Source organism: Rhinatrema bivittatum, chromosome 6 (assembly GCF_901001135.1).
Source record: "Rhinatrema bivittatum chromosome 6, aRhiBiv1.1, whole genome shotgun sequence".
In the NCBI taxonomy this organism is placed as follows: domain Eukaryota; kingdom Metazoa; phylum Chordata; class Amphibia; order Gymnophiona; family Rhinatrematidae; genus Rhinatrema; species Rhinatrema bivittatum.
The window spans coordinates 12242449-12265525 of record NC_042620.1 but is presented as its reverse complement, the minus strand read 5'-3'; the positions used below and the strand labels follow the sequence as shown (position 1 = coordinate 12265525).

General features: G+C 44.4%; 1 protein-coding gene across 5 annotated transcripts in view; it reads right to left on the bottom strand.

Moving 5' to 3' along the window:
* USP37 (ubiquitin specific peptidase 37) overlaps positions 1-23077 on the bottom strand; it is a 539331-nt gene that overhangs the window by 486970 nt on the left and 29284 nt on the right. For all 5 annotated transcript variants that reach the window (XM_029605048.1, XM_029605049.1, XM_029605047.1 and 2 more), the window contains exon 4: positions 15168-15339. In XM_029605048.1, coding sequence (XP_029460908.1) covers positions 15168-15339 — 172 coding nt within the window. The remainder of the gene's footprint in view (positions 1-15167; positions 15340-23077) is intronic.

Genomic DNA, 23077 nt, shown 5'->3' with positions numbered 1-23077 from the left:
AGGGACAGTCTGCGGCGAGAGCGGCTTCAGCAGCCCGGGGCAGATCGAACACGCCCCATGGCTCCCTATTCTCTAAAACGTAATGAGTGCACGCCATGACCTCGGACGTCCGAAGCCGCCTGAAGCCGCTCTCGCTGCCGGCTGTCCCCGGGAGGAGGGGAGAGAGGACTGGGGCTGCTCCGGAGCTGTCGGCGCGGGAGATGGACGCGGCCAGGGCAGGTGAGCGGGGGCTGGCGGAAAGTTTGCCCGATTCACTTCGGTCTTGTCCCGGGGAGTTAGGGGGTCAGGTAGTGAAGCGGGGCTGACTGGGGCTGCTCCGGAGCTGTCAGCGCGGGAGATGGACGCGGCCAGGGCAGGTGAGCGGGGGCTGGCGGAAAGTTTGGGGGGAGTTAGGGGGTCAGTCAGCCCTTCTCCTGTATCCACATCTTGGTACTTGTCATTTCAAATGTCATTTCAAATGACAGGTACCAGCGCACCCAGGATACTGTATAGGCGCTGTATAGCCTATACAGTAAAATGGATTGCGCTTCCTGGACGCGGCTTGCATTTGCATGTCATTTAAATACAGTATCGAGCGGTATGTGTTTCAAACTGTGCATGCGGCAAACACGGGTGCGCCCGGCACTAACACACCCAATTCTACTGCACCTTACTGTATCGGCCCAAGAGTTAGGTAAAGTAAGAATATCGTATAAGTTGGAAAAAAAAAAGAGGATATGGAGGTGGGGGTAGGTAGTTAGGAGTAAGCTTGTCTAAAAAGGAAAGTTTTCAGGTTCTGCTTAAATTTTTTTGGGCAGGGTTCCTGACGCAGGGAGGGTGGGAGCTTGTTCCATAGGACGGGTCACGCCAAGGATAATGCCCGAGCTCTAGTGGAACTGAGTTTGAATTGCTTAGGGGAAGGGATGAGAAGAGTTGCTCTGTGTTTCTGCCTTATGGGTCTTTTTGAGCTATGAAACGTAAAGTGATCAGTGAGCCAGTGCATGTTTTGGTTTTGTAGTGCTTTGTGGATGAGAGTGAGAGTTTTGTATGTAATTCTTTCAGCAACAGGTAACCAATGAAGGTGTTTTAGAACCGGGGTGATGTGATCGTTTTTGTGTGTGTTGGTGAGTATCCGTGCAGCAGCATTTTGAAGTAATTGCAATGGTTTCAGTGTGCTTTTGGGTAAACCTAGGAGAAGGGCGCTGCAGTAGTCAATTTTGGATAGAATGAATGCTTGTAAGATAGTGCGAAAGTCGCTGAGGTGTAGTAAGGATTTGATTTTTTTGAGGGTGTGAAGTTTGAAGTAACAGGCTTTGAGTGTTGTTGTTGATGTATTTCTTGAAGGTAAGGTAGTTATCAATGGTGATGCCAAGACTGCGAACATGTTCGCTGGAACCAGTGGGGGAGTGAGGATTGTGGCCTAGGTGTAGGGGAGGGGAAATGCTTTGGGGAGTGATGTGTAGTATCTCTGTTTTGGCAGTGTTGAGTGCTAGGAAGTTGCCTGTCAAGAGAGTATTAATCACCGTTAAACTGGAATTCCAGATCTCGGTAGCGTTTTGAAGTGTGTCATTTACAGGAATATGAATTTGCACATCATCAGCATAAATGAATTGCGGGAGGCCTAGTTTGGAAAGGAGGTTGCAGAGAGGGAGGAGGTAAATGTTAAACAGAGTGGAGGACAGGGAGGAGCCTTGGAGGACACCTTGTGGTAGAGGGATAGTTTTGGAAGTGCAATTGCCTATCTTGTAAGTAGGACTGGAACCATTTCAGGGCTGTTCCTGAAATGCCAATATCTGAGAGGTGTTGAGCGAGTATTTTGTGATTGACAGTGTCAAAGGCAGCTGAGATATCCAGGAGGATCAGAATATGTGATACGCCTTTATCAAGGCTTTTGAGGATGTAATCGGACATTGAAATTAGTAGAGTCTCAGTGCTGTGGTGATGCCGAAAGCTGAATTGTGATTGGAAGAGAATGCTATGTTCGTCCAGGTAATCAGTAAGTTGCCGGTTGACTGCCTTTTAAAGGATTTTAGCGATAAAAGGTAAATTAGAAATGGGGCGAAAGTTGGTAAGGTCGGCAGGATCAAGTGTCGTTTTTTTCAAGATAGGTTTGATAATGGCGTGTTTAAGGTTACAAGGGACGATGCCCTGTGTAATGGACCTATTGACGATATTTGAAATGGGTTTGGCAATGATGTTAGGAATAGTAAGGAGGGTTTTAGTAGGTATGGTGTCTGAAGGGTGTGTGCATGGTCTCATTTTTTTTTTTTTAATATCGATTCAATTTCTACTGAGGAAATGGTATCAAGTGCGGGAAGCCTCGCAGAAATACTATCGAAATGGAAGTCAGCAGATACTTGGGTGGAAGGGAAACGCGACATAATGTTGCTTATTTTTGTGTTGAAGAATATGGCTAGGTCTTCACATTTTTCCTGTTCGTCAGTAACTTGTGGGCAGATAGGACTGGATTTAGTTAAACTGTTAACTAATTCGAAAAGGGCTCGAGGATTAAACTGGAGGTGGTGGATTCTATGCGCATAGAAATCTCTTTTCGCTTTGTCAATGGCTGTTCTGTAAATATGAAGGTGGTTTCTGAAAGTAGCGAGTGATGCAGAGGTGGGATTTTTGTGCCATTTTCTCTCAAGTTTTCTGAGGTTGCATTTCATGGCTCTTAGCTCAGAAGAGTACCAAGGTTGCTTTTTACTTTTAGATGGGTCGATCAGGCGCGATTGTACGGGGCAGAGCTCTTCAGTAATGGTGTTAGTGAGGTGATTCCAAGACACAAGGCAGTTTCTGCATCAGTAAGGTCGAGTTTGTTGAGCTCCAATGCGAGGGCTGTTACCAGGTCTTCTTGCTTGCAGTTGCTTCTGAATTGGATAGATTTTTTGAGTTGCATAGGAGTGGGGGAGCTGTCTATGGAGCAGGAGATATCAATGCGGAAGTGATCCGACCATGGAATAGGGGTGCAAGTGGGTAAGTTGGATTGGATGAGAGAATTGGTGAACATGCGATCCAGGGTGTGGCCTGCTCTGTGTGTGGGGTTAGAAATTAGTTGTTTAAATCCAAGAGCATCTAAGGCTGCTAAAATGGCCTCACATGAGGGTGTGCTAGGTGTTGCATCAACATGGATGTTGAAGTCTCCAAGGATAATTGCTGGACGGTGAATTTTTATGTGTTTAGAGATGTATTCGATTAGGATGGATGGGTTCTTTTCAAGGAGACCTGGTGGAGCATAAACAAGGCAAAACTGCAGGTTGGGAGCGGTGAAAAGGCTGATTTCTAGTTTGTGTGGTGGCGGAATGGGTTTGTGCGAGATTTTAAAGGACTTTTTAGCTGCTAGTAAGAGACCACCTCCTTTTTTTTTAGGTCTGGGAATTGAAAAGATGTCGTATGACTGTATGGGTAGTTGGTTCATAATGGCGGTGTCAGATTCCTTTAGCCATGTTTCAGTGATGGCAAGGATATCAGGTTTGTCATCTGTGAGGATATCATAGATTATTGATGGTTTTTTTGGAGATGGATTGTGCATTGAGTAGGAGGATCGTGAATGTGGTGAAACCAATTAGTTGTGTAATAGGAGTGGTCATGATGGGTAGCAAATTTCTGTGTCTTTCCAGTGGGATTTCACATGGGGGGATAAAGGGAACCCTAGTATAGTGTTTGATGGTAGGGATGAAGAAGGTGTGCATAATAGGTGCTTAGGGGAGCGAAGGGCTCCAATATGAGATGGTACGCAGATGAATTGCAGAGGGGCAGGGGAGAGGAAAAAATGAAGAGGGAAGAGGGATTTTTTAAGGTAACGGGGGGGGGGGGGGGGGGGAGTGGGGTGGGGTGAGGAGGTGGGAGTCGGGAGTGGGAGGGATGTGACAATAGAAATTTCAAGTGGAAAAGAGACACCATAATTACTTACCGTAATCAAGTGGAAAAGAGACACCATAATTACTCGCAGTTGGTACTTGATTCCAAGTTTAAAATAACTGTCCTAGCCATTGTACAATAGTGGTATTTACCTGTCTGCCTCAGGTGCAGTATGGGGGTTCTGTGGCTGCAATGATTGGAATATCGAGGGGCGTGAAGAAAGGGGTATAGAATATTTCAAAATACATTTAAAAATGAGCAAACTTCCGGAACAAGTAATAGTTAAATAAAAAGAAGGGTTGAAATACTACAGGTATATATAGCATGATTTATTCTGAAACTGTAAAAATTTCTTTAATTCAAAAGTTCTCTATGAAACATAAGATTCCGTTATCAGGAGAATTCTCCTTTCCTTCCCTAAAGCACTCCAATCCTTGTACCTATCAGGAATTAAATGATGTACTACCAAAATGGAGACTCACAGGCAGAAGAGAAGGAAACTTGTTTCTGTCCCAATCCAGCAACAAAATCTAAAAGTAAAATGCTAAAAAAATAAAAGCTATGCTGCTTTAAATTTGAATAAGTTATACAGTCATCACTCTATATCCAACCTTCAGTCATCCAATACGTCAAAAAGTGAATCAAATGGAAGTTCTTTATGAAACATTAGGTAAAAGCAAGTTTGCTTACCATAAATGGTGTTTCCGTAGATAGCAGGATGAATTAGCCATGCTGTCTGGGAGTGTCGACGCGAACGGAGTAGGCGGAGCTTCCCTCAGATAGTATCAGTTTTCTCAATTCTGTGCGTCTGCGCGGTTGTCTTCCCGCGCAAATCCGTTTCTCTCTTCAGTCTCTTTGTAACCAAGCAAGGTGTATGGCCAAAAAGTATATAATAGAAAAAGGGGACTGTCTAAGGAGGTGGGAGGGATCGCATGGCTAATTCATTCTGCTATCTATGGAAACACCATTTACGGTAAGCAAACCTGCTTTTTCCCGTCGATAGCAGGGCTGAATTAACCATGCTGTCTGGGAGTCCCAAGCTCCTGGGTTGTATCCATATAGGTTGTAGTTAAAGAATTAGGATCACAACCCTTGTAAAGTAGACAATCCTAAGGCTTGGTAGTGGTTGACAAGGCTGCAGTTCCCAGAGCAGCGTCTGTAGCAGCCTGTTTGTGAATACAATAGTGTGACGTGAAAGTATGAAGAGAGGACCAAGTTGCTGCTTTGCAAATGTCCAAGAATGGTACTTGTTTAAGATGAGCAATTGAGGTTGCTGTCGCACGAATTTGGTGCGTTTTCAGTTTGCTTATGAGTTTGGTGGAACGCTTGTTGGAACAAAATTCGATGCAATAGCATAACCAGTTTGCTATGGTTCGTTTGGAAACTGGTTGACCTGGGTTAAGAACATAAGAACATAAGAAAATGCCATACTGGGTCAGACCAAGAGTCCATCAAGCCCAGCATCCTGTTTCCAACAGTGGCCAATCCAGGCCATAAGAACCTGGCAAGTACCCAAAAACTAAGTCTATTCCATGTTACCATTGCTAATGGCAGTGGCTATTCTCTAAGTGAACTTAATAGCAGGTAATGGACTTCTCCTCCAAGAACTTATCCAATCCTTTTTTAAACACAGCTATACTAACTGCACTAACCACATCCTCTGGCAACAAATTCCAGAGTTTAATTGTGCGTTGAGTAAAAAAGAACTTTCTCCGATTAGTTTTAAATGTGCCCCATGCTAACTTCATGGTGTGCCCCCTAGTCTTTCTACTATCCGAAAGAGTAAATAACTGATTCACATCTACCCATTCTAGACCTCTCATGATTTTAAACACCTCTATCATATCCCCCCTCAGTCGTCTCTTCTCCAAGCTGAGAAGTCCTAACCTCTTTAGTCTTTCCTCATAGGGTTGTTCAGATTGAAATTGTTCAATTGTTCAGATTGAATTGTTGTTCAGATTGTTCATAGGGTTGTTCAGATTGAAAGAGAGGAACAACTAAGATGGCCTGGATGGAGAGTGAGTTATTCGCTTGTATTAAGCCAAAGCTCTTTTGCAGTCCAATGAATGTAGGAGCTTGTCCCGGTCATTGAGATGAGGCTTTGGTTTGAAAAGTGGTAAGGTAATGGTTTGATTAAGATGAAATGGAGTAACTACCTTAGGTAGGAATAATGGGTGGGGGTCGCATAGTGACCTTATCATGGTAAAATTCTAAATAAGGAGAATAATGAACTTGTAGTTTGCTAACTCGTCGCGCAGATGTAATGGAGACCAGAAAAAAAACTGTCTTCCAGGTGAGGTACTTGACGTGACAGGAATCCAAAGGTTCAAAGGGTGAAGCCATAAGTTGTTCTAGCACCACATTGAGATCCCATGGTACCGGAGATTTTGTCATTGATGGTTTTAAATGTAGCATGCCCCTCATAAATCTGAAAATGAGGGGATGATTAGAAATTGGGAGAACATTATGATAATGATGAAATGCTGCAATGGCGCTGATATGTACTCGAACTGAAGCGTATGGAGGTATTCTAGCAGCTGGGCTGCTGTTGATGAGACAGGATCTAGTTGATGAGGTGCACACCAGTCTGCATAGCGGCGCCATTTTCCTGCATAATTACGTCTAGTAGACTGTTTTCTAGAGGCAATTAATATATCTTCTAGATACAAAGGGAGGCCTAAGTGGTTTAATACAGTCCTTTCAATCTCCATGCTGTCAGATGGAGGGAGTGGTGCATCGGGTGGAGGAGGGTGCTTCCTTCCTTAATCAATAGGCGAAGGTGATTTTCCAGTGGAATCGGCTGGCATATGGAGAGACGCATGAGATATGCATACCAAAGTTGTCTTGGCCACGCCGGCGCTATGAGGATCAAGTCCGCTACGTCCTAAATGCATTTTTGGATTGTCCTGGAGATGAGCGAAATGGGAGGGTAGGCGTACAGAAGGCTGTCTGTCCATGGAATGAGGAAGGCATCTGGAGCGTATCGGAGATTGCTGGGGTAGATTGAGCAAAAGCTTTCCGTTTGACGATTCTTTTGAGTGGCAAAGAGGTCGATCGTCGGGAAACCCCATTGTTGGCAGATTGTGAGGGCTACTTCCCGGTTTAGAGTCCATTCGTGTGGATGGAATACGCTGCTTAAGCGATCTGCTGTGACACTGTCTAGCCCCAGCAGGTAAGTAGCTTGAAGCGTAATTCTCTTCGCAGTTGCCCAATGTAGGATGCAAAGTGCTTCCTGACAAAGAATCCATGAACCTGACCCTCCTTCTTTGTTTATATAGAACTTCGCGACCTGGTTGTCTGTGTAGATCAGACTTTTTCCCGTGAGGTGTGAAGAGAAGGTTTGTAGAGCTCTCCAAATTGCTCGAAGTTCCAGGAGGTTGATTTGGAGTAAACTTTCCCGAGCAGACCAGCAGCCCTGAGTTTTTAATTGTAGAAGATGGGCTCCCCAACCTTTCCGTGATGCATCTGTCGTAAGGGTGAGTTGAGGAGGTAGGCGGAAGGGTGCTCCTCCTGACAAATTGACGGGAGTCATCCACCACTTAATGTTCGTTTTCATCCGATTGGTGATTTGTACATGGGAGGAAAGAGGTTGTTGGAACTGTGACCATTGACTCTAGACCCCATTGAAGTCGTCTCAGATGGAGTCTTGTGTAAGAAACCACATGGATAGCTGCCGCCATACGTCCTAAGAGCTGAAGGACTCGACGCGCAGATGTTTGTTGTTGTTGTACAACTTCTGAGCTAGAGAGGTGAGAGTGAACTTCCTGTCCTCCGGAAGGTAGACCCTCACCTCCGAAGTATTGAGGAATGCTCCAATAAACTGCAGCGTTTGAGTCGGTTGCAGACTCGATTTCTCGTAATTTATCAGGAATCCCAATGACTTTAGGCAATTTATCATCTGACTCATGTGAGCTCAAAGGGTATATGGATCTGAAGCTACCAGTAGCCAATCGTCCAAATAAAGAAACATTTGGATCAATTGTTTCCGGAAGTGAGCCACCACCACCGCTAAACATTTGGTGAAGACCCTCGGGGCTCAGGAAAGTCAAAAGGGCAGGACTCTGTATTGGTAATGTTCCTTGAGGGCCTTGAAACAAAGGTAACGCCAGGAGGAAGGGTACATAGGTATATGGGAGTATGCATCCTTGAGGTCTACTGAACATAGCCAGTCGGGTTATAGGAGAGGTAGAATGTTTTTTAGGGAGGTCATTTTGAATTTTTCCTTTTGAAGGTTATTTGTTGATGTTTCGGAGATCTAGGATTGGGCGAAGTCCTCCGGATTTTTTTGAAATGAGAAAATAATGGAAATAGAACCCCTGGTTCTTTTGTGATAGGAGAAGTTTGTGAATGGAGTTTTGGGTGCAGAGAGAGTGTGTAACTCTGCTTGAAGACACGTGGATTGGGGTGATGTTCCCCGACGAGAAGGAATGTATGGAATCCTTGGAGGAATAATGAAATTTATTTTATTTAAAAAGTTTTTATATACCGACATACACTGTGAGTATCACATCGGTTTACATTAAAACATGAACTGTAGCTTATAAATGCTTCAAGAAAACAAAGAGGTAGGCGATCTATGATAGCCGTAAGGATAAACACAAACAATAGATGCCTGATCTTTTTCCAAATGTTTATTAAGCAGAGACGTGTTCAAAAATCGCCCAACTCAGGCCGAGTTTCGCGGTTCAAAAACCGCTGCCTCAGGGGCTTCAACACTCCACAGTTATGAAAAATTCTCAGTAGTGTATTTCTCATCCGATGTACAGTCAATTACTGTCAGCAATGCTTCTGCAAACAGCACTTCACAGCAGAGATCGGGAGTGAAGTGCTGTTTGCAGAAGCATTGCTGACAGTAATTGACTGTACATCGGATGAGAAATACACTACTGAGAATTTTTCATAACTGTGGAGTGTTGAAGCCCCTGAGGCAGCGGTTTTTGAACCGCGAAACTCGGCCTGAGTCGGGCGATTTTTTAACACGTCTCTGCTTAATAAACATTTGGAAAAAGATCAGGCATCTACTGTTTGTGTTTATCCTTACGGCTTATAAATGCTTTACAGAGAACTCTTGATATATGTGAGTAATATGAGCTATTTATAAATGCAACAAAAAACATTTATTTATTTATTTAACGGTTTTATATACCGACATTCATCAAAGATATCACATCGGTTCACAGCGTAACAAGAAACTAGTGCCAGTGGCGGCGCTTTACATCGAACAAGTTTAACATAATACAGTTAAAAAATATTGGAACATAATAACTAGAGCATGAGGAAAGGTAGGGGAAGTAAAACATTAAACTAAAATTAGAATAACATGATTACAAGATGGTAAAAGAAGAGAAAAAAGGGGGGGAGAAGTGACAGAAGAATAAAATTAGATTAGTGAATTATTGTAAGCGAAGATTGCAGGTATATACAAAATGTACAATTATAGGGAATAATATAAATAACAATAGTTCAGGGAAGGGGTGAGGTGAGAAGGGGGGGGAGAGGTAGGGAATGGGGGGGGGGGGGAAGGGTAATACAGAAGGGAGGGAGAAGAGGAATGGTGTAAGCTTAGGGAGAAGCCAGTTCAAGCGGGGACTCACCCGCTTTTAGTGAAAAACCAAGTCAAGAGGGGACAGAGAAGGGAGGGTGTAGATGAGAGCACGGGGACTTTAAGTATATGCTTTGGTGAAGAGCCAGGTCTTGAGCTTGCGCTTGAAGGTTTTTGAGCATTCTTCTTGGCGAAGTTCAACTGGCATTGTGTTCCAGAGAATAGGCCCGGCGATAGATAATGCACGGGCTCTCGTGGAGGTTAATTTGTAAAGTTTAGGTGAGGTGGTGGGCATGGTGGCGAGATGAATGTGTCTAGTGGGTTTATTGGCTTGGTGAAATCGGAGGGTGTCATTGAACCAATTCATTTCGGGATTGAACAAGGCCTTATGAACGAGTGAGAGAGCCTTATATTGTATACGGGAAGCTATGGGAAGCCAATGTAGATCTTTTAGGACCGGTGTGATGTGGTCGTGTCTGTGTGTGTTGGTCAAAATCCGGGCTGTTGTATTTTGTAGTATTTGAAGGGGGTGGATGGCATTGTTGGGGAGTCCGAGGAGAAGGGAATTACAATAGTCGATTTTGGCAAAGATAATGGTTTGTAGAACCGTACGGAAGTCAGGGGGATGAAGTAGAGGTTTAAGTTTCTTAAGGGTGTGAAGTTTAAAAAATCCATCCTTTATTATACTACTGATGAATTTCTTCAGTGTGAGGTGGCCATCGAGAATGATACCCAGATCTCGGACTTGTTGAGCAAATGGGATGTGTGACAGAAGAGAGGAGTTCTGTTGGTTTTGGGGTGAGATAAGCATAATTTCAGTTTTAGTGGTATTAAGGGCTAAGTGGATGGAAGATAGGAGATTGTTTATGGATTGAAGGGTATCTTTCCAGATATCCATGGTTTTTGAAAGAGAGTCGGTAATGGGGATGAGCAACTGAACATCGTCAGCGTATATATAGTGAGGGAGGTTGAGGCTAGAAAGGAGGTAACAGAGGGGTAAGATGTAGATATTGAAAAGGGTTGAGGAGAGGGATGAACCTTGTGGGACACCTTGCTTGAGGGGTATGGCCTTGGAGATATGATTTCCTAGCTGAATTTTGAAATCTCTGTTACTAAGGTAGGAGTTGAACCAATTGAGAGCAACACCTTAAAGTGAGTAACATGAATTGTTTATACTTACGAAGAAACGTGAGCTTGATTTAACTTAAAGCTCTTTACATAGGACTCTGTACAAGGAGCTCTATATAAGTGTGGATCGTTATAAGGAGGGTCGTTAGGTAACTTATGAGCAAGGATGACAGAGTTTGTGTTTCCGAAACAGCTAATTGATATTTGAGTAACTGGAAATTAAATTACAGAGAGATTAACTGGTAGAATTTGGTAGCAGAGGGTGGAGGGATGTACAGGGTAGAAGAGACAGAAGGCTGGGGGGGGGGGGGGCTAATTGCAAGAATGTAATGGAGAAGGAAGGGGTGGGCAAAATACAAGATAAGGCCTGTGTAGGTATCTGCCTGTTTAGGTATATGCCTTTTTAAATAGCCATGTTTTAAATTTCTGCTTAAATTTTTTTGGGCAGAGTTCCTGGCGTAGGTTAGCTGGCATAGAATTCCAAAGCGCAGGGCCGGCTATGGACACTGATCGAGCTTTTGTGGATGCAAGGTTGTAGAGTTTGGGAGAGGGGGTGTGTAGAGTTGCCAGGTGTTGAGTTCTGGTTGGTCTTGAGGATGTGTGGAATATTAATGACTCCTTGAACCAATTCATGTCAGAGTTATGAAGGGCTTTGTGAATAATGGAGAGAGTTTTGTATTGAATACGGTGTACAATGGGGAGCCAGCGTAAATCCTTGAGGATGGGTGATATGTGTTCATGTTTTTGAGTGTTAGTGAGGATGCGGGCAGTAGCATTTTGTAGGATTTGGAGTGGGTGGATAGTATTTTTGGGGAGACCTAGGAGAAGGGAGTTGCAATAGTCTATTTTCGAAAAGATAGTTGCTTGCAGTACTGTTCGAAAATCAGTAAGATGAAAGAGGGGTTTTTAATTTTTTTAAGGTATGTAATTTGAAGAAGCACTCTAATAGTGGAATTGATAAAGTTTTTGAAGTTCATATGGTTGTCCAGTGTGACACCAAGGTCTCTAACATGCTGAGTGAACAAGAAAGATGTGGGGGCGGATGGTGTGGGGAGAAGTCAGTGCTATTTTGTGGCGTGATGAGCATAAGTTCTGTTTTGGCAGTGTTAAGGGCAAGATTCTAACATTCAGGGCAAGTGTTAAGGGCAAGTGTTAAGGGCAAGATGCCTTCTAACATTCAGAAAAAGGTTTATGACGTGGTTGTTTAAGCAAGCCTTTCCAGACCCCAACTGAACCTTAAGTCACCGACAACCACAATCAGACATTCCTAGAACATTGTAAACAATTGCTCTTTCTGTTAAATTCCTCTTGCCTTTTCTTCTGCTCCCAGTTTTGAACATCCCAGTTTTATTGTAACTTCAGTGTTTTTCCACACCTGTTATAGTTTTATTTTATTATATCTTCATTTTACACCCCCTGTTAAATGTAAACCAGCATGATGTGATCCCTATCCTGAATGCCGGTATAGAAAAACACTAAATAAATAAGATGGATGTTGGATAGAAGATGGTTAATTGCAATAAGGGTGGATTTCCAAGTGTTGATGACCTGAGGTAATGAGTTGTTAATTGGTATGAGTATCTGCACATCATTTGCATATATAAAGTGTGGAAGTCCAAGTTCAGAGAATAGGTTGCAGAGGGGCAGTAGATAAATGTTGAATAGGGTGGATGATAGGGAGGAGCCTTGCGGAACACCCTGATTAAGGGGGATTGCTTTGGATTCGTGATTTCCAATTTTGATTTTGTATTGCCTGTTGCTAAGATATGATGTAATCCAGCTGAGGGCAACTCCAGCTATTCCGATTTCACTGAGGCGCTGTATGAGGATGTTATGGTTAATAGTATCGAAGGCCGAAGATATGTCTAGGAGGGCCAATATGTAAGATTGGCCTTTGTCGAGGCCTTGAATGAGGTGATCTGCTATAGAAAGTAAAAGGGTTTCGGTACTGTGGTATTTACGGAAACCGTATTGCGAGGGATATAAGAGTAGTTGGTTGTCTAGGTAGTCTGTGAGTTGGCGGTTAATTGCTTTTTCAAGGATTTTTGATAGGAAGGGTAAGTTGGAGATTGGTCAGTAATTTGATGGATCAGTGGGGTCAAGTTTAGGTTTCTTTAATATTGGCTTGACAACTGCTTATTTAAGGGGGCTGGGTACTGAGCCTGAAGTGATGGAGATGTTTATGATGTCGGCTATGATTTGGGCAATTATGTTGGGGATGGAGAACAGATATTTAGTGGGAATGGTGTCTGTAGAATGAGAGGATGGTCTAGTTTTCTTGAGGATAGACTTGACTTCTGTTGCAGCTATGGTTTCAAATGTGTTGAGTTCAGTGGAGAAGTTATTGAAGGGAGATCTGCTGGGTGGGGTGGTGGTGGGGAAACGTAACATCAGTTTGTTAATTTTATCCTGGAAGTAGAGTGTGAAGTCCTCGCATTTATTACTGCTTGATCGTCTGGGATGTAAGCAAGTGGAAGTCTAGTTACGGAGGCCACAAATTCAAAGAGGGCATGGGCGTTGTAGTTGCTGAATTTTGTGGGCATGGAAATCTCTTTTTCATTTTATTTAGTAAATCGAGTGTCATATATAGTGGAATTTATCATTCTATATTTCAAATCAATTGAGGCGATAACCTTCTTTTACGATGTCTAACACCCAACGATCTGTGGTGATGGTTGTACAATTGGTATAGAATTTCAACAGGTGACCTCCGATGAAAGGCGGTGGGGGCGACTCGGGTTTGCTCAAAAAGTTGATGCCTGCTTTTGAGGTGCCGGAGTTGATCGCTTCAGAGGACGTTGTTGACGAGGACGTCCAGCCTGATATCGCTGCTGCGAGTAACCTTGTGGGCGATAGACTGGTAGGACCAAAAGGCAGGTCTTGGGAACGACCTTCTTCGGAAGGTAGGGAAAAAGTTTCTGTAGGATGATGGAGGATCCGTGGATGTTGTGAGTGCCAACACAGCAGTTTTCTGCTCTTTAAGGTGTGCAACCGTTTCTGTGAATTTCTCACCAAATAAGTTGTCCCCCATACAGGGAATATCAGCTAATCTGTCATGCACGTCTTCCCTTATTGAACTAGCTCTTAACCAGGCCATTCTGCGGGCTGCGATGTTAGTGTACCCTGTTTGCTAATGCGTTCATGGTGCGCAGATGTGCCTTGATATTTTGTGACGCTATGAAGCTTCGATGCACCATAGTGTTTCGATGCGTCGTGATGTGTAGGCAATGCGTCATATTGCGTCACCCTGCGCCAATGTGCCATGGTTTTTCGACGCTTCATGACGTTTCAATGCGCCGTGCTCAGAGCGTCTACCTTCATGGCTTCGACGCTTGAAAGTAAGAACATAAGAACACATGCCATACTGGGTCAGACCAAGGGTATATCAAGCCCAGCATCCTGTTTCCAACAGTGGCCAATCCAGGCCATAAGAACCTGGCAAGTACCCAAAAGCTAAGTCTATTCCCATGTTACCGTTGCTAGTAATAGCGGTGGTTATTATCTAAGTCAACTTAATTAATAGCAGGTAATGGACTTCTCCTCCAAGAACTTATCCAATCCTTTTTTAAATACAGCTATACTAACTGCACTAACCACATTTTCTGGCAACAAATTCCAGAGTTTAATTGTGCGTTGAGTGAAAAGAACTTTCTCCGATTAGTTTTAAATGTGCCACATGCTAACTTCATGGAGTTCTCCCTAGTCTTTCTATTATCTGAAAGAGTAAAAAACCGATTCACATTAACCCATTCTAGACCTCTCATAATTTTAAACACCTCTATCATATCCCCCCTCACCAGTAGCTTCTCCAAGCTAAAAAGTCCTAACCTCTTTAGTCTTTCCTCATAGGGGAGCTGTTCCATTCCCCTTATTTTGGTAGCCCTTGCGTCGAATGTTTCTGTGACGCAAGGGAGGTAGCGGGAACAGAGCCCTCATTCCCGGTAGTTGTTTGAGGGGATTTAGGAGGAAGAACCTCGACTCCTTTGTATGGCGCTAAGCATTTGGCTGACTTGCTGAATCTGCCAGTTCCGCCGACGCAGGCCTTTTTCCTCGGCTCCTTTGAGACTTCTCCGGTCCCGGAGAAGATTGTGTAGAGGGTGCTCTCAGATGCGCTATCCGATCCGCGCATTGCCTTCTGGCCCTGGAAGACATCCGACCACAGTCCCTGCAAGAGGACTGGTCATGCTCCGGGCCTAAACAAATATAGCAATAATTATGTCCATCCGTGATGGACATAATTTTGCCACATTGGCAGTATTTAAACCCGGAGGGTTTAAGTGCCATACTGCCCAAACAAAATCTTGAGAAAAACTTGAAGAAAATCGCTGAAAAAAGCACAATAAAATCTGACGAGGAGAGAGAGGGAACCCCGCATGCTATCAGCTCACGGAAAAAAAGAGACTGAGGAGAGAAACGGATTCGCGCAGGAAGACGACCGCACAGACACCCAGAGTTGAAAACTCTGGCACTATCTGAGGGAAGCTCCGCCTATTCCGGTTGCGTCGACACTCCCAGACAGCATGGCTAATTTATCCCTGCTATCGACGGGAAATACTGGGCTACTATATCCATGAGCCTTATTTGAATGTTACCAAAAAAATCAAAAACTTATCTTTTTTGAACAAGACATATGTTATAGTTTTTTTGGTAAAACACTTACCTGTCTGACTCCTTTCTTGACACACTGCATGCAGATATTGGCTCAGTTCATCAGCATCACTGCATGGTACCTTATCAATAGTCAGACTGCTGGTATCCTTCAAAGTAAGCATCAAGCGACTCTGTTTCATCCCACTAGGCCGCAAGACCACATTTTTAATATTATGATTTAGCTGCAGAAACAAGTAATTAAAAAAACAAAAGATGCGATGTATTAAGAAGAAAGTGAAAGTGTGAATTTTGTATGTTGCACTGTTTAATGTCCTAGTTGTATATATGTTAATTATGTAATCTACCTAGCAAGGCAAAGTCTAAGATTTATTATGTTTATATTCCATCTATCATAGCCAAATCATCCTAAGCGGGTCACAGCATAAGATATCTAGTACCGTATATATTCACAAAACACATAATATACTCAATAACCATAAAAACCATGTACATAAAACCAACTTAGTCCCCCTCAAACAGAAATTCAGAAACAGGACAGCAAAAAAGAAAAAAAAAAAAAAAAAGCGGCCATATGGCCCATCTGGTTTTCCCAACCATCCAATTTATTAAGCCCTTAACAATTCCCATCACTCTCTCAGAGATCCACTACTTTATCCCATACTTTCTTGAATTCAGATACAATATCATCTCCACCACCTCCGCTGGGAGGCCGTTCCATGCATCCATTACTCTCTTTGTAAAAAAATATAATATTACTCCTGAATCTACCCCCTTTCATCCTCATTCCATAACTCCTTGTCCTAGAGCCTCCTTTCTGTTGAAAGAGGCTCACCTCCTGTGCATGGAAACCTGAGATAATAAAATGTCTATCATATCTTCCCTTTCCTCTAGGGCAGGGGTGGGCAGTTCCGGTCCTCGAGGGCCACAAACCAGTCTGGTTTTCAGGATATCCCTGATGAATATGCATGAGAGAGAGTTGCATGCAAGAGTGCATGCAAGAGTGCATGCAACTCTCTCTCATGCATATTCATCAGGGATATCCTGAAAACCAGACTGGTTTGTGGCCCTCGAGGACCGGAACTGCCCACCCCTGCTCTAGGGTATACTTGTTTAGATCTTTTTAGAACAAAAACCACTGATCATTTTAGTTGCCATCCTCTGGACAGGCTTCATCCTGTTTATATCCTTTTAAACATGCGATCTCCAGAACTGTACAGAGTGTTCCAAATGAGGTCTCACCAGGGACCTATACAGAGTCAATATCACCTCCCTTTTTCAGCTGACCATTCCTCTTTCTATGCAGCCAAGCATCTTTCTGGCTTTTGCTGTCACTTTATCCACCTGTTTGGCCACCTTTAGATCATCAGAAACAATCACCCCCAAACCCTGTTCTTCTTTTGTGCTTAGAAGAATTTCACCTCCTATACTGTAACTCTCCCTTGGATTTTTGCATCCTAAATGCATTACTCTGCATTTTTTCGCATTAAAATCTTAGCTACCAATTTCCAGACCATTCCTCGAGCTTCGCTAGATCCCTCCTCATGTTTTCCACACCTTCCTGGCTGTCTACCCTGTTTATTTATTTATTTAAAACTTTTTTTATACCGGTGTTAGTGTGAATATCACATCAGTTTACATTATAACAAAACGCTTAGAATTACATGTAACAAGGGCTAAAAAACTGTAAGGGCAGGGCGCACGCAGAAATCAGTATAGAAAGACAGAGCAACTGGAGAGAGGTTCTTAACATAAGTAACTATCGGTACATATCATGCTGGATAATATCATAATTGCTTGTTATTATATACATTATATACATGAATGCATAAACACAGCAGAGTACATAGGTAAGAGAGATGATGGCGGGTTATAGTATGGATAGATGGCAGGTTATAACAGGGGGAGAAATCGCTAGTCAGGAAATGCCTGTTGATTTTGGTATCATCAAAAAGACAAACCCTGGTAAAATAGTCAAACGCTTGGCAAAATATCCAAACTTTCAGATGTTTGCAAAATCTTTTAAAGTTCTTAATTTGTCTCAACTCTAAAATGAAAGAATTCCAAAGTACAGGCACACTAGCAAATGCACACTTGCATATCTCCTGTAAGCATGCCTCACGTTTAGAAGGAACAGTTAACAGATACTTAGAGGATCCCAATGATCTACTGGGATGATAAATTTATAAAACATTCTACAAATAAAGAGTCTAGTTCGAGGCCCTGAAGGTCAATGTTATTTCTTGAGGTGACCAGCCTAGCTGCAGCATTTTGTATCACCTGCAAAAATAAAAAACTTTCACCTGGCAATCTGGCAGGCCAAAAAAGCAAGTTTGCTTACCGTAAACAGTGTTTCCGTAGATAGCAGGATGAATTAGCCATGCTGTCATGGGATCTGTCAATCAGGTCCGGGAGGCGGAGCTTGTCAAAGCACAGATCAGAGCTTTGCTCTCTGCGGCTGCGCGTGTGTTCCCACGCAGGAAAGTAACGGAATCTCCTCAGTCTCAGGTCGATCCAGTAAAGTTCAGTTGAAGATTTCTCGTCTGTAACGAGCTCGCTGTGCACAATTCGGACGCGTAAGGCAAACCAGCGATACAGTCTCCAGTTTTGCGCGTCCGTAGCGCTTCTTAAAACAGACGCGTAACCCTTCCCGCACCCGGCATGTAAATGAACGAATTAGCTGTATAATGAAGGAATTAGCTATTCCCCTCCGATACCGTAACGGGCACTCAGGTTCTCTCATTAGTAACGCACTGTTTTGCCGCGGCCGTAACGTGTTAGTTTACCGCCTCCCCCTAGTAGGAGTTAGGACTGTGAGTCTAGTAACAAATCCATCGACACCGCTTAAGACACTCAAAAACAATAAAACACAATTTAAAAAAAAAAGCGATACAGAGATGATCGAGAAAATGTAATGATGTGGGACACATAAAACCTGTCAGAAGAAAAAATAAAAATTTTTAAATACCTGTCGGAGGGCCGCGTGGTTCCAGGCGGCCGGCGGCGGCGGGAGCCGGGTGGTCGCGTGTTAAATCTAGGCCGCGGGCGGGTGGGCGCCTGTTCCAGGCAGCGGCGGCGGGGGGACACGCGTTAGTTCGAGACGGCTGGCGGGTGGTCGCGTGTTAAATCTAGGCCGGGTCCGCACAGGCGCGCATTCATTCACTGCCGGTGGGGGCTGCCTCTCCGGCAGCCCCCACCGGCAGTGAATGAATGCGCGCCTGTGCGACCCCTGCGATTCGGCGCTCACGCCATGACGTCACGGCATGTGACTGCCTTGAGCGCCGAATCGCAGGGGTCGCACAGGCGCGCATTCATTCATTCACTGCCGGTGGGGGCTGCCGGAGAGGCAGCCCCCACCGGCAGTGAATGAATTCATTCATCCAGGTGGAGGAGCCGGCTGCTTTCGCCACCGGCTCCTCCGCCTGGATGAATGAATGCGCGCCTGTGCGGACCCGGCCTAGATTTAACACGCGACCACCCGCCGGCCGTCTCGAACTAACGCGTGTCCCCCCGCCGTCGCTGCCTGGAACAGGCGCCCACCCGCCCGCGGCCTAGATTTAACACGCGACCACCCGGCTCCCGCCGCCGCCGGCCGCCTGTACCCACGCGGCCGTCTGAAACTAACATGCGTCCACCCGCCCCCGCCGCCCGGAACAGGCGCCCACCCGCCCGCGGCCTAGATTTAACACTCGACCACCAGCCCCCCGGATCCCGCCGGCCGCCTGGACCCACGCGGCCCTCCGACAGGTATTTAAAAATTTTGATTTTTACACTTCCTGGTGCCTGTCATTTCAAATGTCATTTGAAATGACAGGTACCAGCGCACCCAGGTTAATGTATAGGCGCTGTATTAAGCGCCTATACAGTAAAATGGGTTACGCGGGCATAACCCTTCCCTACCGCTTTAAAGCCGCGGCATGCATTTGCATGCGATTAGAGGAGAGTATCGGGGAGTTAGTGAAGAGAACTGTGCGTGCGGGGAGGAAGGGTGCGCCTGACACTACCTGACACTACCGCACTGTTTCTACCGCGGCCTTACTGGATCGACCTGTCTGTGATTAAGCTGTAGTGTAGTCGAAGACTAGATGACTGCCAGGGAGAAGGGTGGGTCAGCATGGCTAATTCATCCTATCTACAGAAACACCGTTTACGGTAAACAAATTTGCTTTTTCCCGTCGATAGCAGGGCTGAATTAGCCATGCTGTCATGGGAGTCCTACGTTCCCGATCATGTTATTTATGATATATATATATTTGTACATGATCCTTAACAGTGTGGCAGTCATTGTGGATAGGAGGATAGAGATTGTAGGATTGCTTGCCCTATCTTCGCATCAGTGGCTGCCTGTTTATCAAGGCAGTAGTGAGATGTGAAGGTATGAAGCAATGACCATGTAGCTGCTTTGCAAATGTCTATGGGTTGCACATTCTTTAGGTGCGTCAATGAGGCAGCTACTGCTCTGACTTGATGAGCTTTAGGCTCTGAATGTAGTTGTAGTTTTTGTTTGTCATAACAGCATTTGATGCACTGCGCTATCCAGCTGGAGATGGTGCGTTTAGTCACTGGTAATCCGGGTGTCTTTGGATCAAAGGAGACAAAGAGTTGAGAAACACGGAAGTCCACATTTGTTCTCTCTTTATAGTATGCTAAGGCTCTTTTACAATCTAGTGTGTGCAGTAGTTTTTCCCTATCATTTGCATGAGGTTTAGGGAAAAAAGTGGGTAATTCCATGGTTTGATTGAGATGGAATTGAGAAACCACTTTTGGTAGAAAGGATGGGTGAGTTCGGAGAACTACTGTTTGATGACGAAACTGCAGATATGGTGAATAATGGACCAAGGCCTGTAACTCACTAACTCTTCGTGCCGATGTTACTGCAACGAGGAATACAACTTTCCATGTGAGGTATTTAATATGTGCCGAGTCCATGGGTTCGAACAGGAAAAGCATAAGTTGTTCCAGAACTATATTGAGGTTCCATGGAACTGGAGGCTTAGAGATCGGAGGACGAAGGTGCGTTAACCCCTTGATGAAACGAGATAGTAAGGGGTGATTGGATATAGAAATATTGTTAACTGGTCTATGATAGGCACCTATGGTGCTGAGATGAACTCTGATGGATGATATTGCTAGACCAGCTACATATAGTGTATGAAGATAATCAATGAGCAATTCAGGTGAGCAGTCCAATGGTGGTACCCCTTTGGAAGTGCACCAGGTAGAATAGCATTTCCATTTATAGCTATAATTTTTCCTCGTTGAGAGTTTCCTGGATTCTAACAAAATGAATTGTGCCAAAGTGGAAACTCCCTGTTCTGCTAAAAAGGAGCCTCTCAATCTCCACGCTGTCAAGTGTAGAAATGAGTGTAGCGGGTGTAGAAGCGTCCCTTGATCTTGGCAGAGAAGATCTTGACAATTCGGTAGCCGAATTGGGTCCATGATGGATAGTCTGAGAAGGAAACTGTACCATGCCAGGCCGGGGCGATGAGTATCAGTTGAGCTTTGTCTGCTATGCACTTTTGAATTGTCCTTGTTATGAGTGGTATGGGAGGAAAGGCGTACAGGAGGCCTGTCGTCCACGGAATGAGGAAGTTGGCTTGGTCTTATCGAGCAGAATTTGGGAACTTGAGCATTGATCTCTGTTGCAAAGATATCTATCGAAGGTGTCCCCCACTGCATGAATATGTCGTGGGCTATTTCTGTATTGAGTGCCCATTCGTGAGGATGAAAGATGCAGCTTAGCCTGTCTGCTCTTGTATTTGCTACTCCTGGTAAGTAAGTTGCTTGTAGATGTATGCAATTTTTGTGAGCGTGTTCAAATATTTGCAGGGTCTCCTTGCAAAGGGACCATGAACTGGACCCTCCTTGCTTGTTGATGTAAAACATTGCCACTTGATTGTCCATGTAGATCATGACCCTGCGGCCCTTCAGATGGTCTTGGAACACTTGTAATGCATTCTGAATCGCTCTGAGTTCCAATAAATTTATTTGCAGGTTCTGTTCCGAGATTGTCCATACCCCTTGTGTTTCGTAAATCTCGAGGTGTGCACCCCAGCCCTTGCGAGACGCATCTGTGGTTAAGACTGTGTTGTGGGGAGGGGAGCTGAACAATGCTCCCTTGGACAGGGTGGCGTCCAGGAGCCACCATGTTATGTCCTTCCTCATCTCGGAGGTCAACGATACCTTCTGAGTCAATGGTTGTGAGTGTTATTTCCATTGACGTTTCAAACCCCATTGTAGGCGTCTCATGTGTAGCCTGGTGTTGGGAATTGTGAAAATAGCCGCCATGTGGCCTAGGACTACTAGAACTTGTCTCACTGAAGGTTTCTGAGTAAGGTTCAATTCATGTAGAAGGTGAAGGAAGTGTGATATTCTGTCGTTTGGTAAGTATGCCCAGTTGCAAGTGGTGTCCAGGCATGCTGCTATGAATTGTAGTTGTTCTGTGGGCTGTAGGTGTGATTTCTGAAAATTGATCACCAATCCTAACTCCTGCAAGCATTGTATCACCTGATGGAGATGATCGAGTAAGATGTTTGGAGCTGGGGCGATTATGAGCCAATCGTCCAGATATGGGAAGATGGTTATACCTTGTTGTCTGAGATAAGCCACCATCACAACCATGCATTTGGTGAAAACCCTGGGTGCAGCTGATAGTCCAAAGGGAAAAACTTTGTATTGGTAGTGTTGATGCTTGTAGTAAAAGCATAGGTAACGCCACGAGGATGGATGGATTGGAATGTGTATGTAGGCATCCTTCAGATCAATGGAATTCATCCAATCATTGGTTTGAATCAGAGGAAGGATTGATTTCAACGATACCATTTTGAATTTCTCTTTGGTGAGAAATTTGTTCAATTCCCTTAGGTCTAGTATGGGACGAAGGCCACCCGACTTCTTGGGTATGAGGAAATATGGGGGAATAAAATCCTACTGATTGGTTCCCCGGGAAAATTCGTCGAATTACTTGTTGTTTGCGAAGCAAAGCAATTTCCTCCCCCAATTGTGGTTGGACGCTGTGAATCTTGAGAGTAGAAAGATGAGGTAATATGGGTTTTGTAATACACTGGAGTTGGTAACCATGCCGTACTATCTCCAAAACCCATTGATCGGATGTTATCCTCTCCCAGACTGCCAGGCATGAATGAATTCTGCCGGGTGGTGCTTGATGCTGTGATGGTGGCTGGGTAACTAAAAAGATGGAGTCAATTTTACTGCAGTAGCAGGCTGTTGAGCCTGCTGTCGCTGGCTATGTGCTTTACCTCAGCTTGGTTGGAGATAGTTTGTTGTGGAGCAGGACGCTGGTAAGAAGGGTAGGTCTGTGTACGAAAGGAGTGGTAAGACCTGTAAGGTCTCCTGGCATATGATTGTCGACGAGTAGATCCCATATAACGACGCGAGGTCGAATAGTGGGTTTGTGATATTAATGATTGTACTGCTAGAGCTTCTTCCTTCAGTTTACCTACTTGTCCTGAATCGTTCTCCGAACAGGTTATCTCCTGTACATTGGAGATGTTAGTTTCTCGTGTAATTCTTCACATATCGAACTTGAGCGTAACCATGCTAGCCTTCGGGCTGCAACGGCTGTTGCAGACACCCTGGAAGAGGTTTCATATGCTTCATAGATTGACCTCAAAAGGTGTCGCGAACACTCTTCCATGTCATGCAGAGGCGGCGGTATCTGATCCGGAGTCGAAGATAACATATATAGCTTGTATGCACTCAAAGGTATTGTACCATGTAGAATTGATGGTGCATAATTCGGGCACTCAACATTGAGTTATGGTATATTTTCCTGCCAAACTCATCCAAATATTTGTCTTTCCCTGGCGGGTATGAGGAATGCGACTTTGTTTTCTTAAATCTTTGCATCGCTGATTCTACCACAATTGAAGCGTGAGGTAATTGTGGTATAGAATACGGTGATGTTTTCCTCATATGGAATTTTATGTCAGTCTTCCTGGA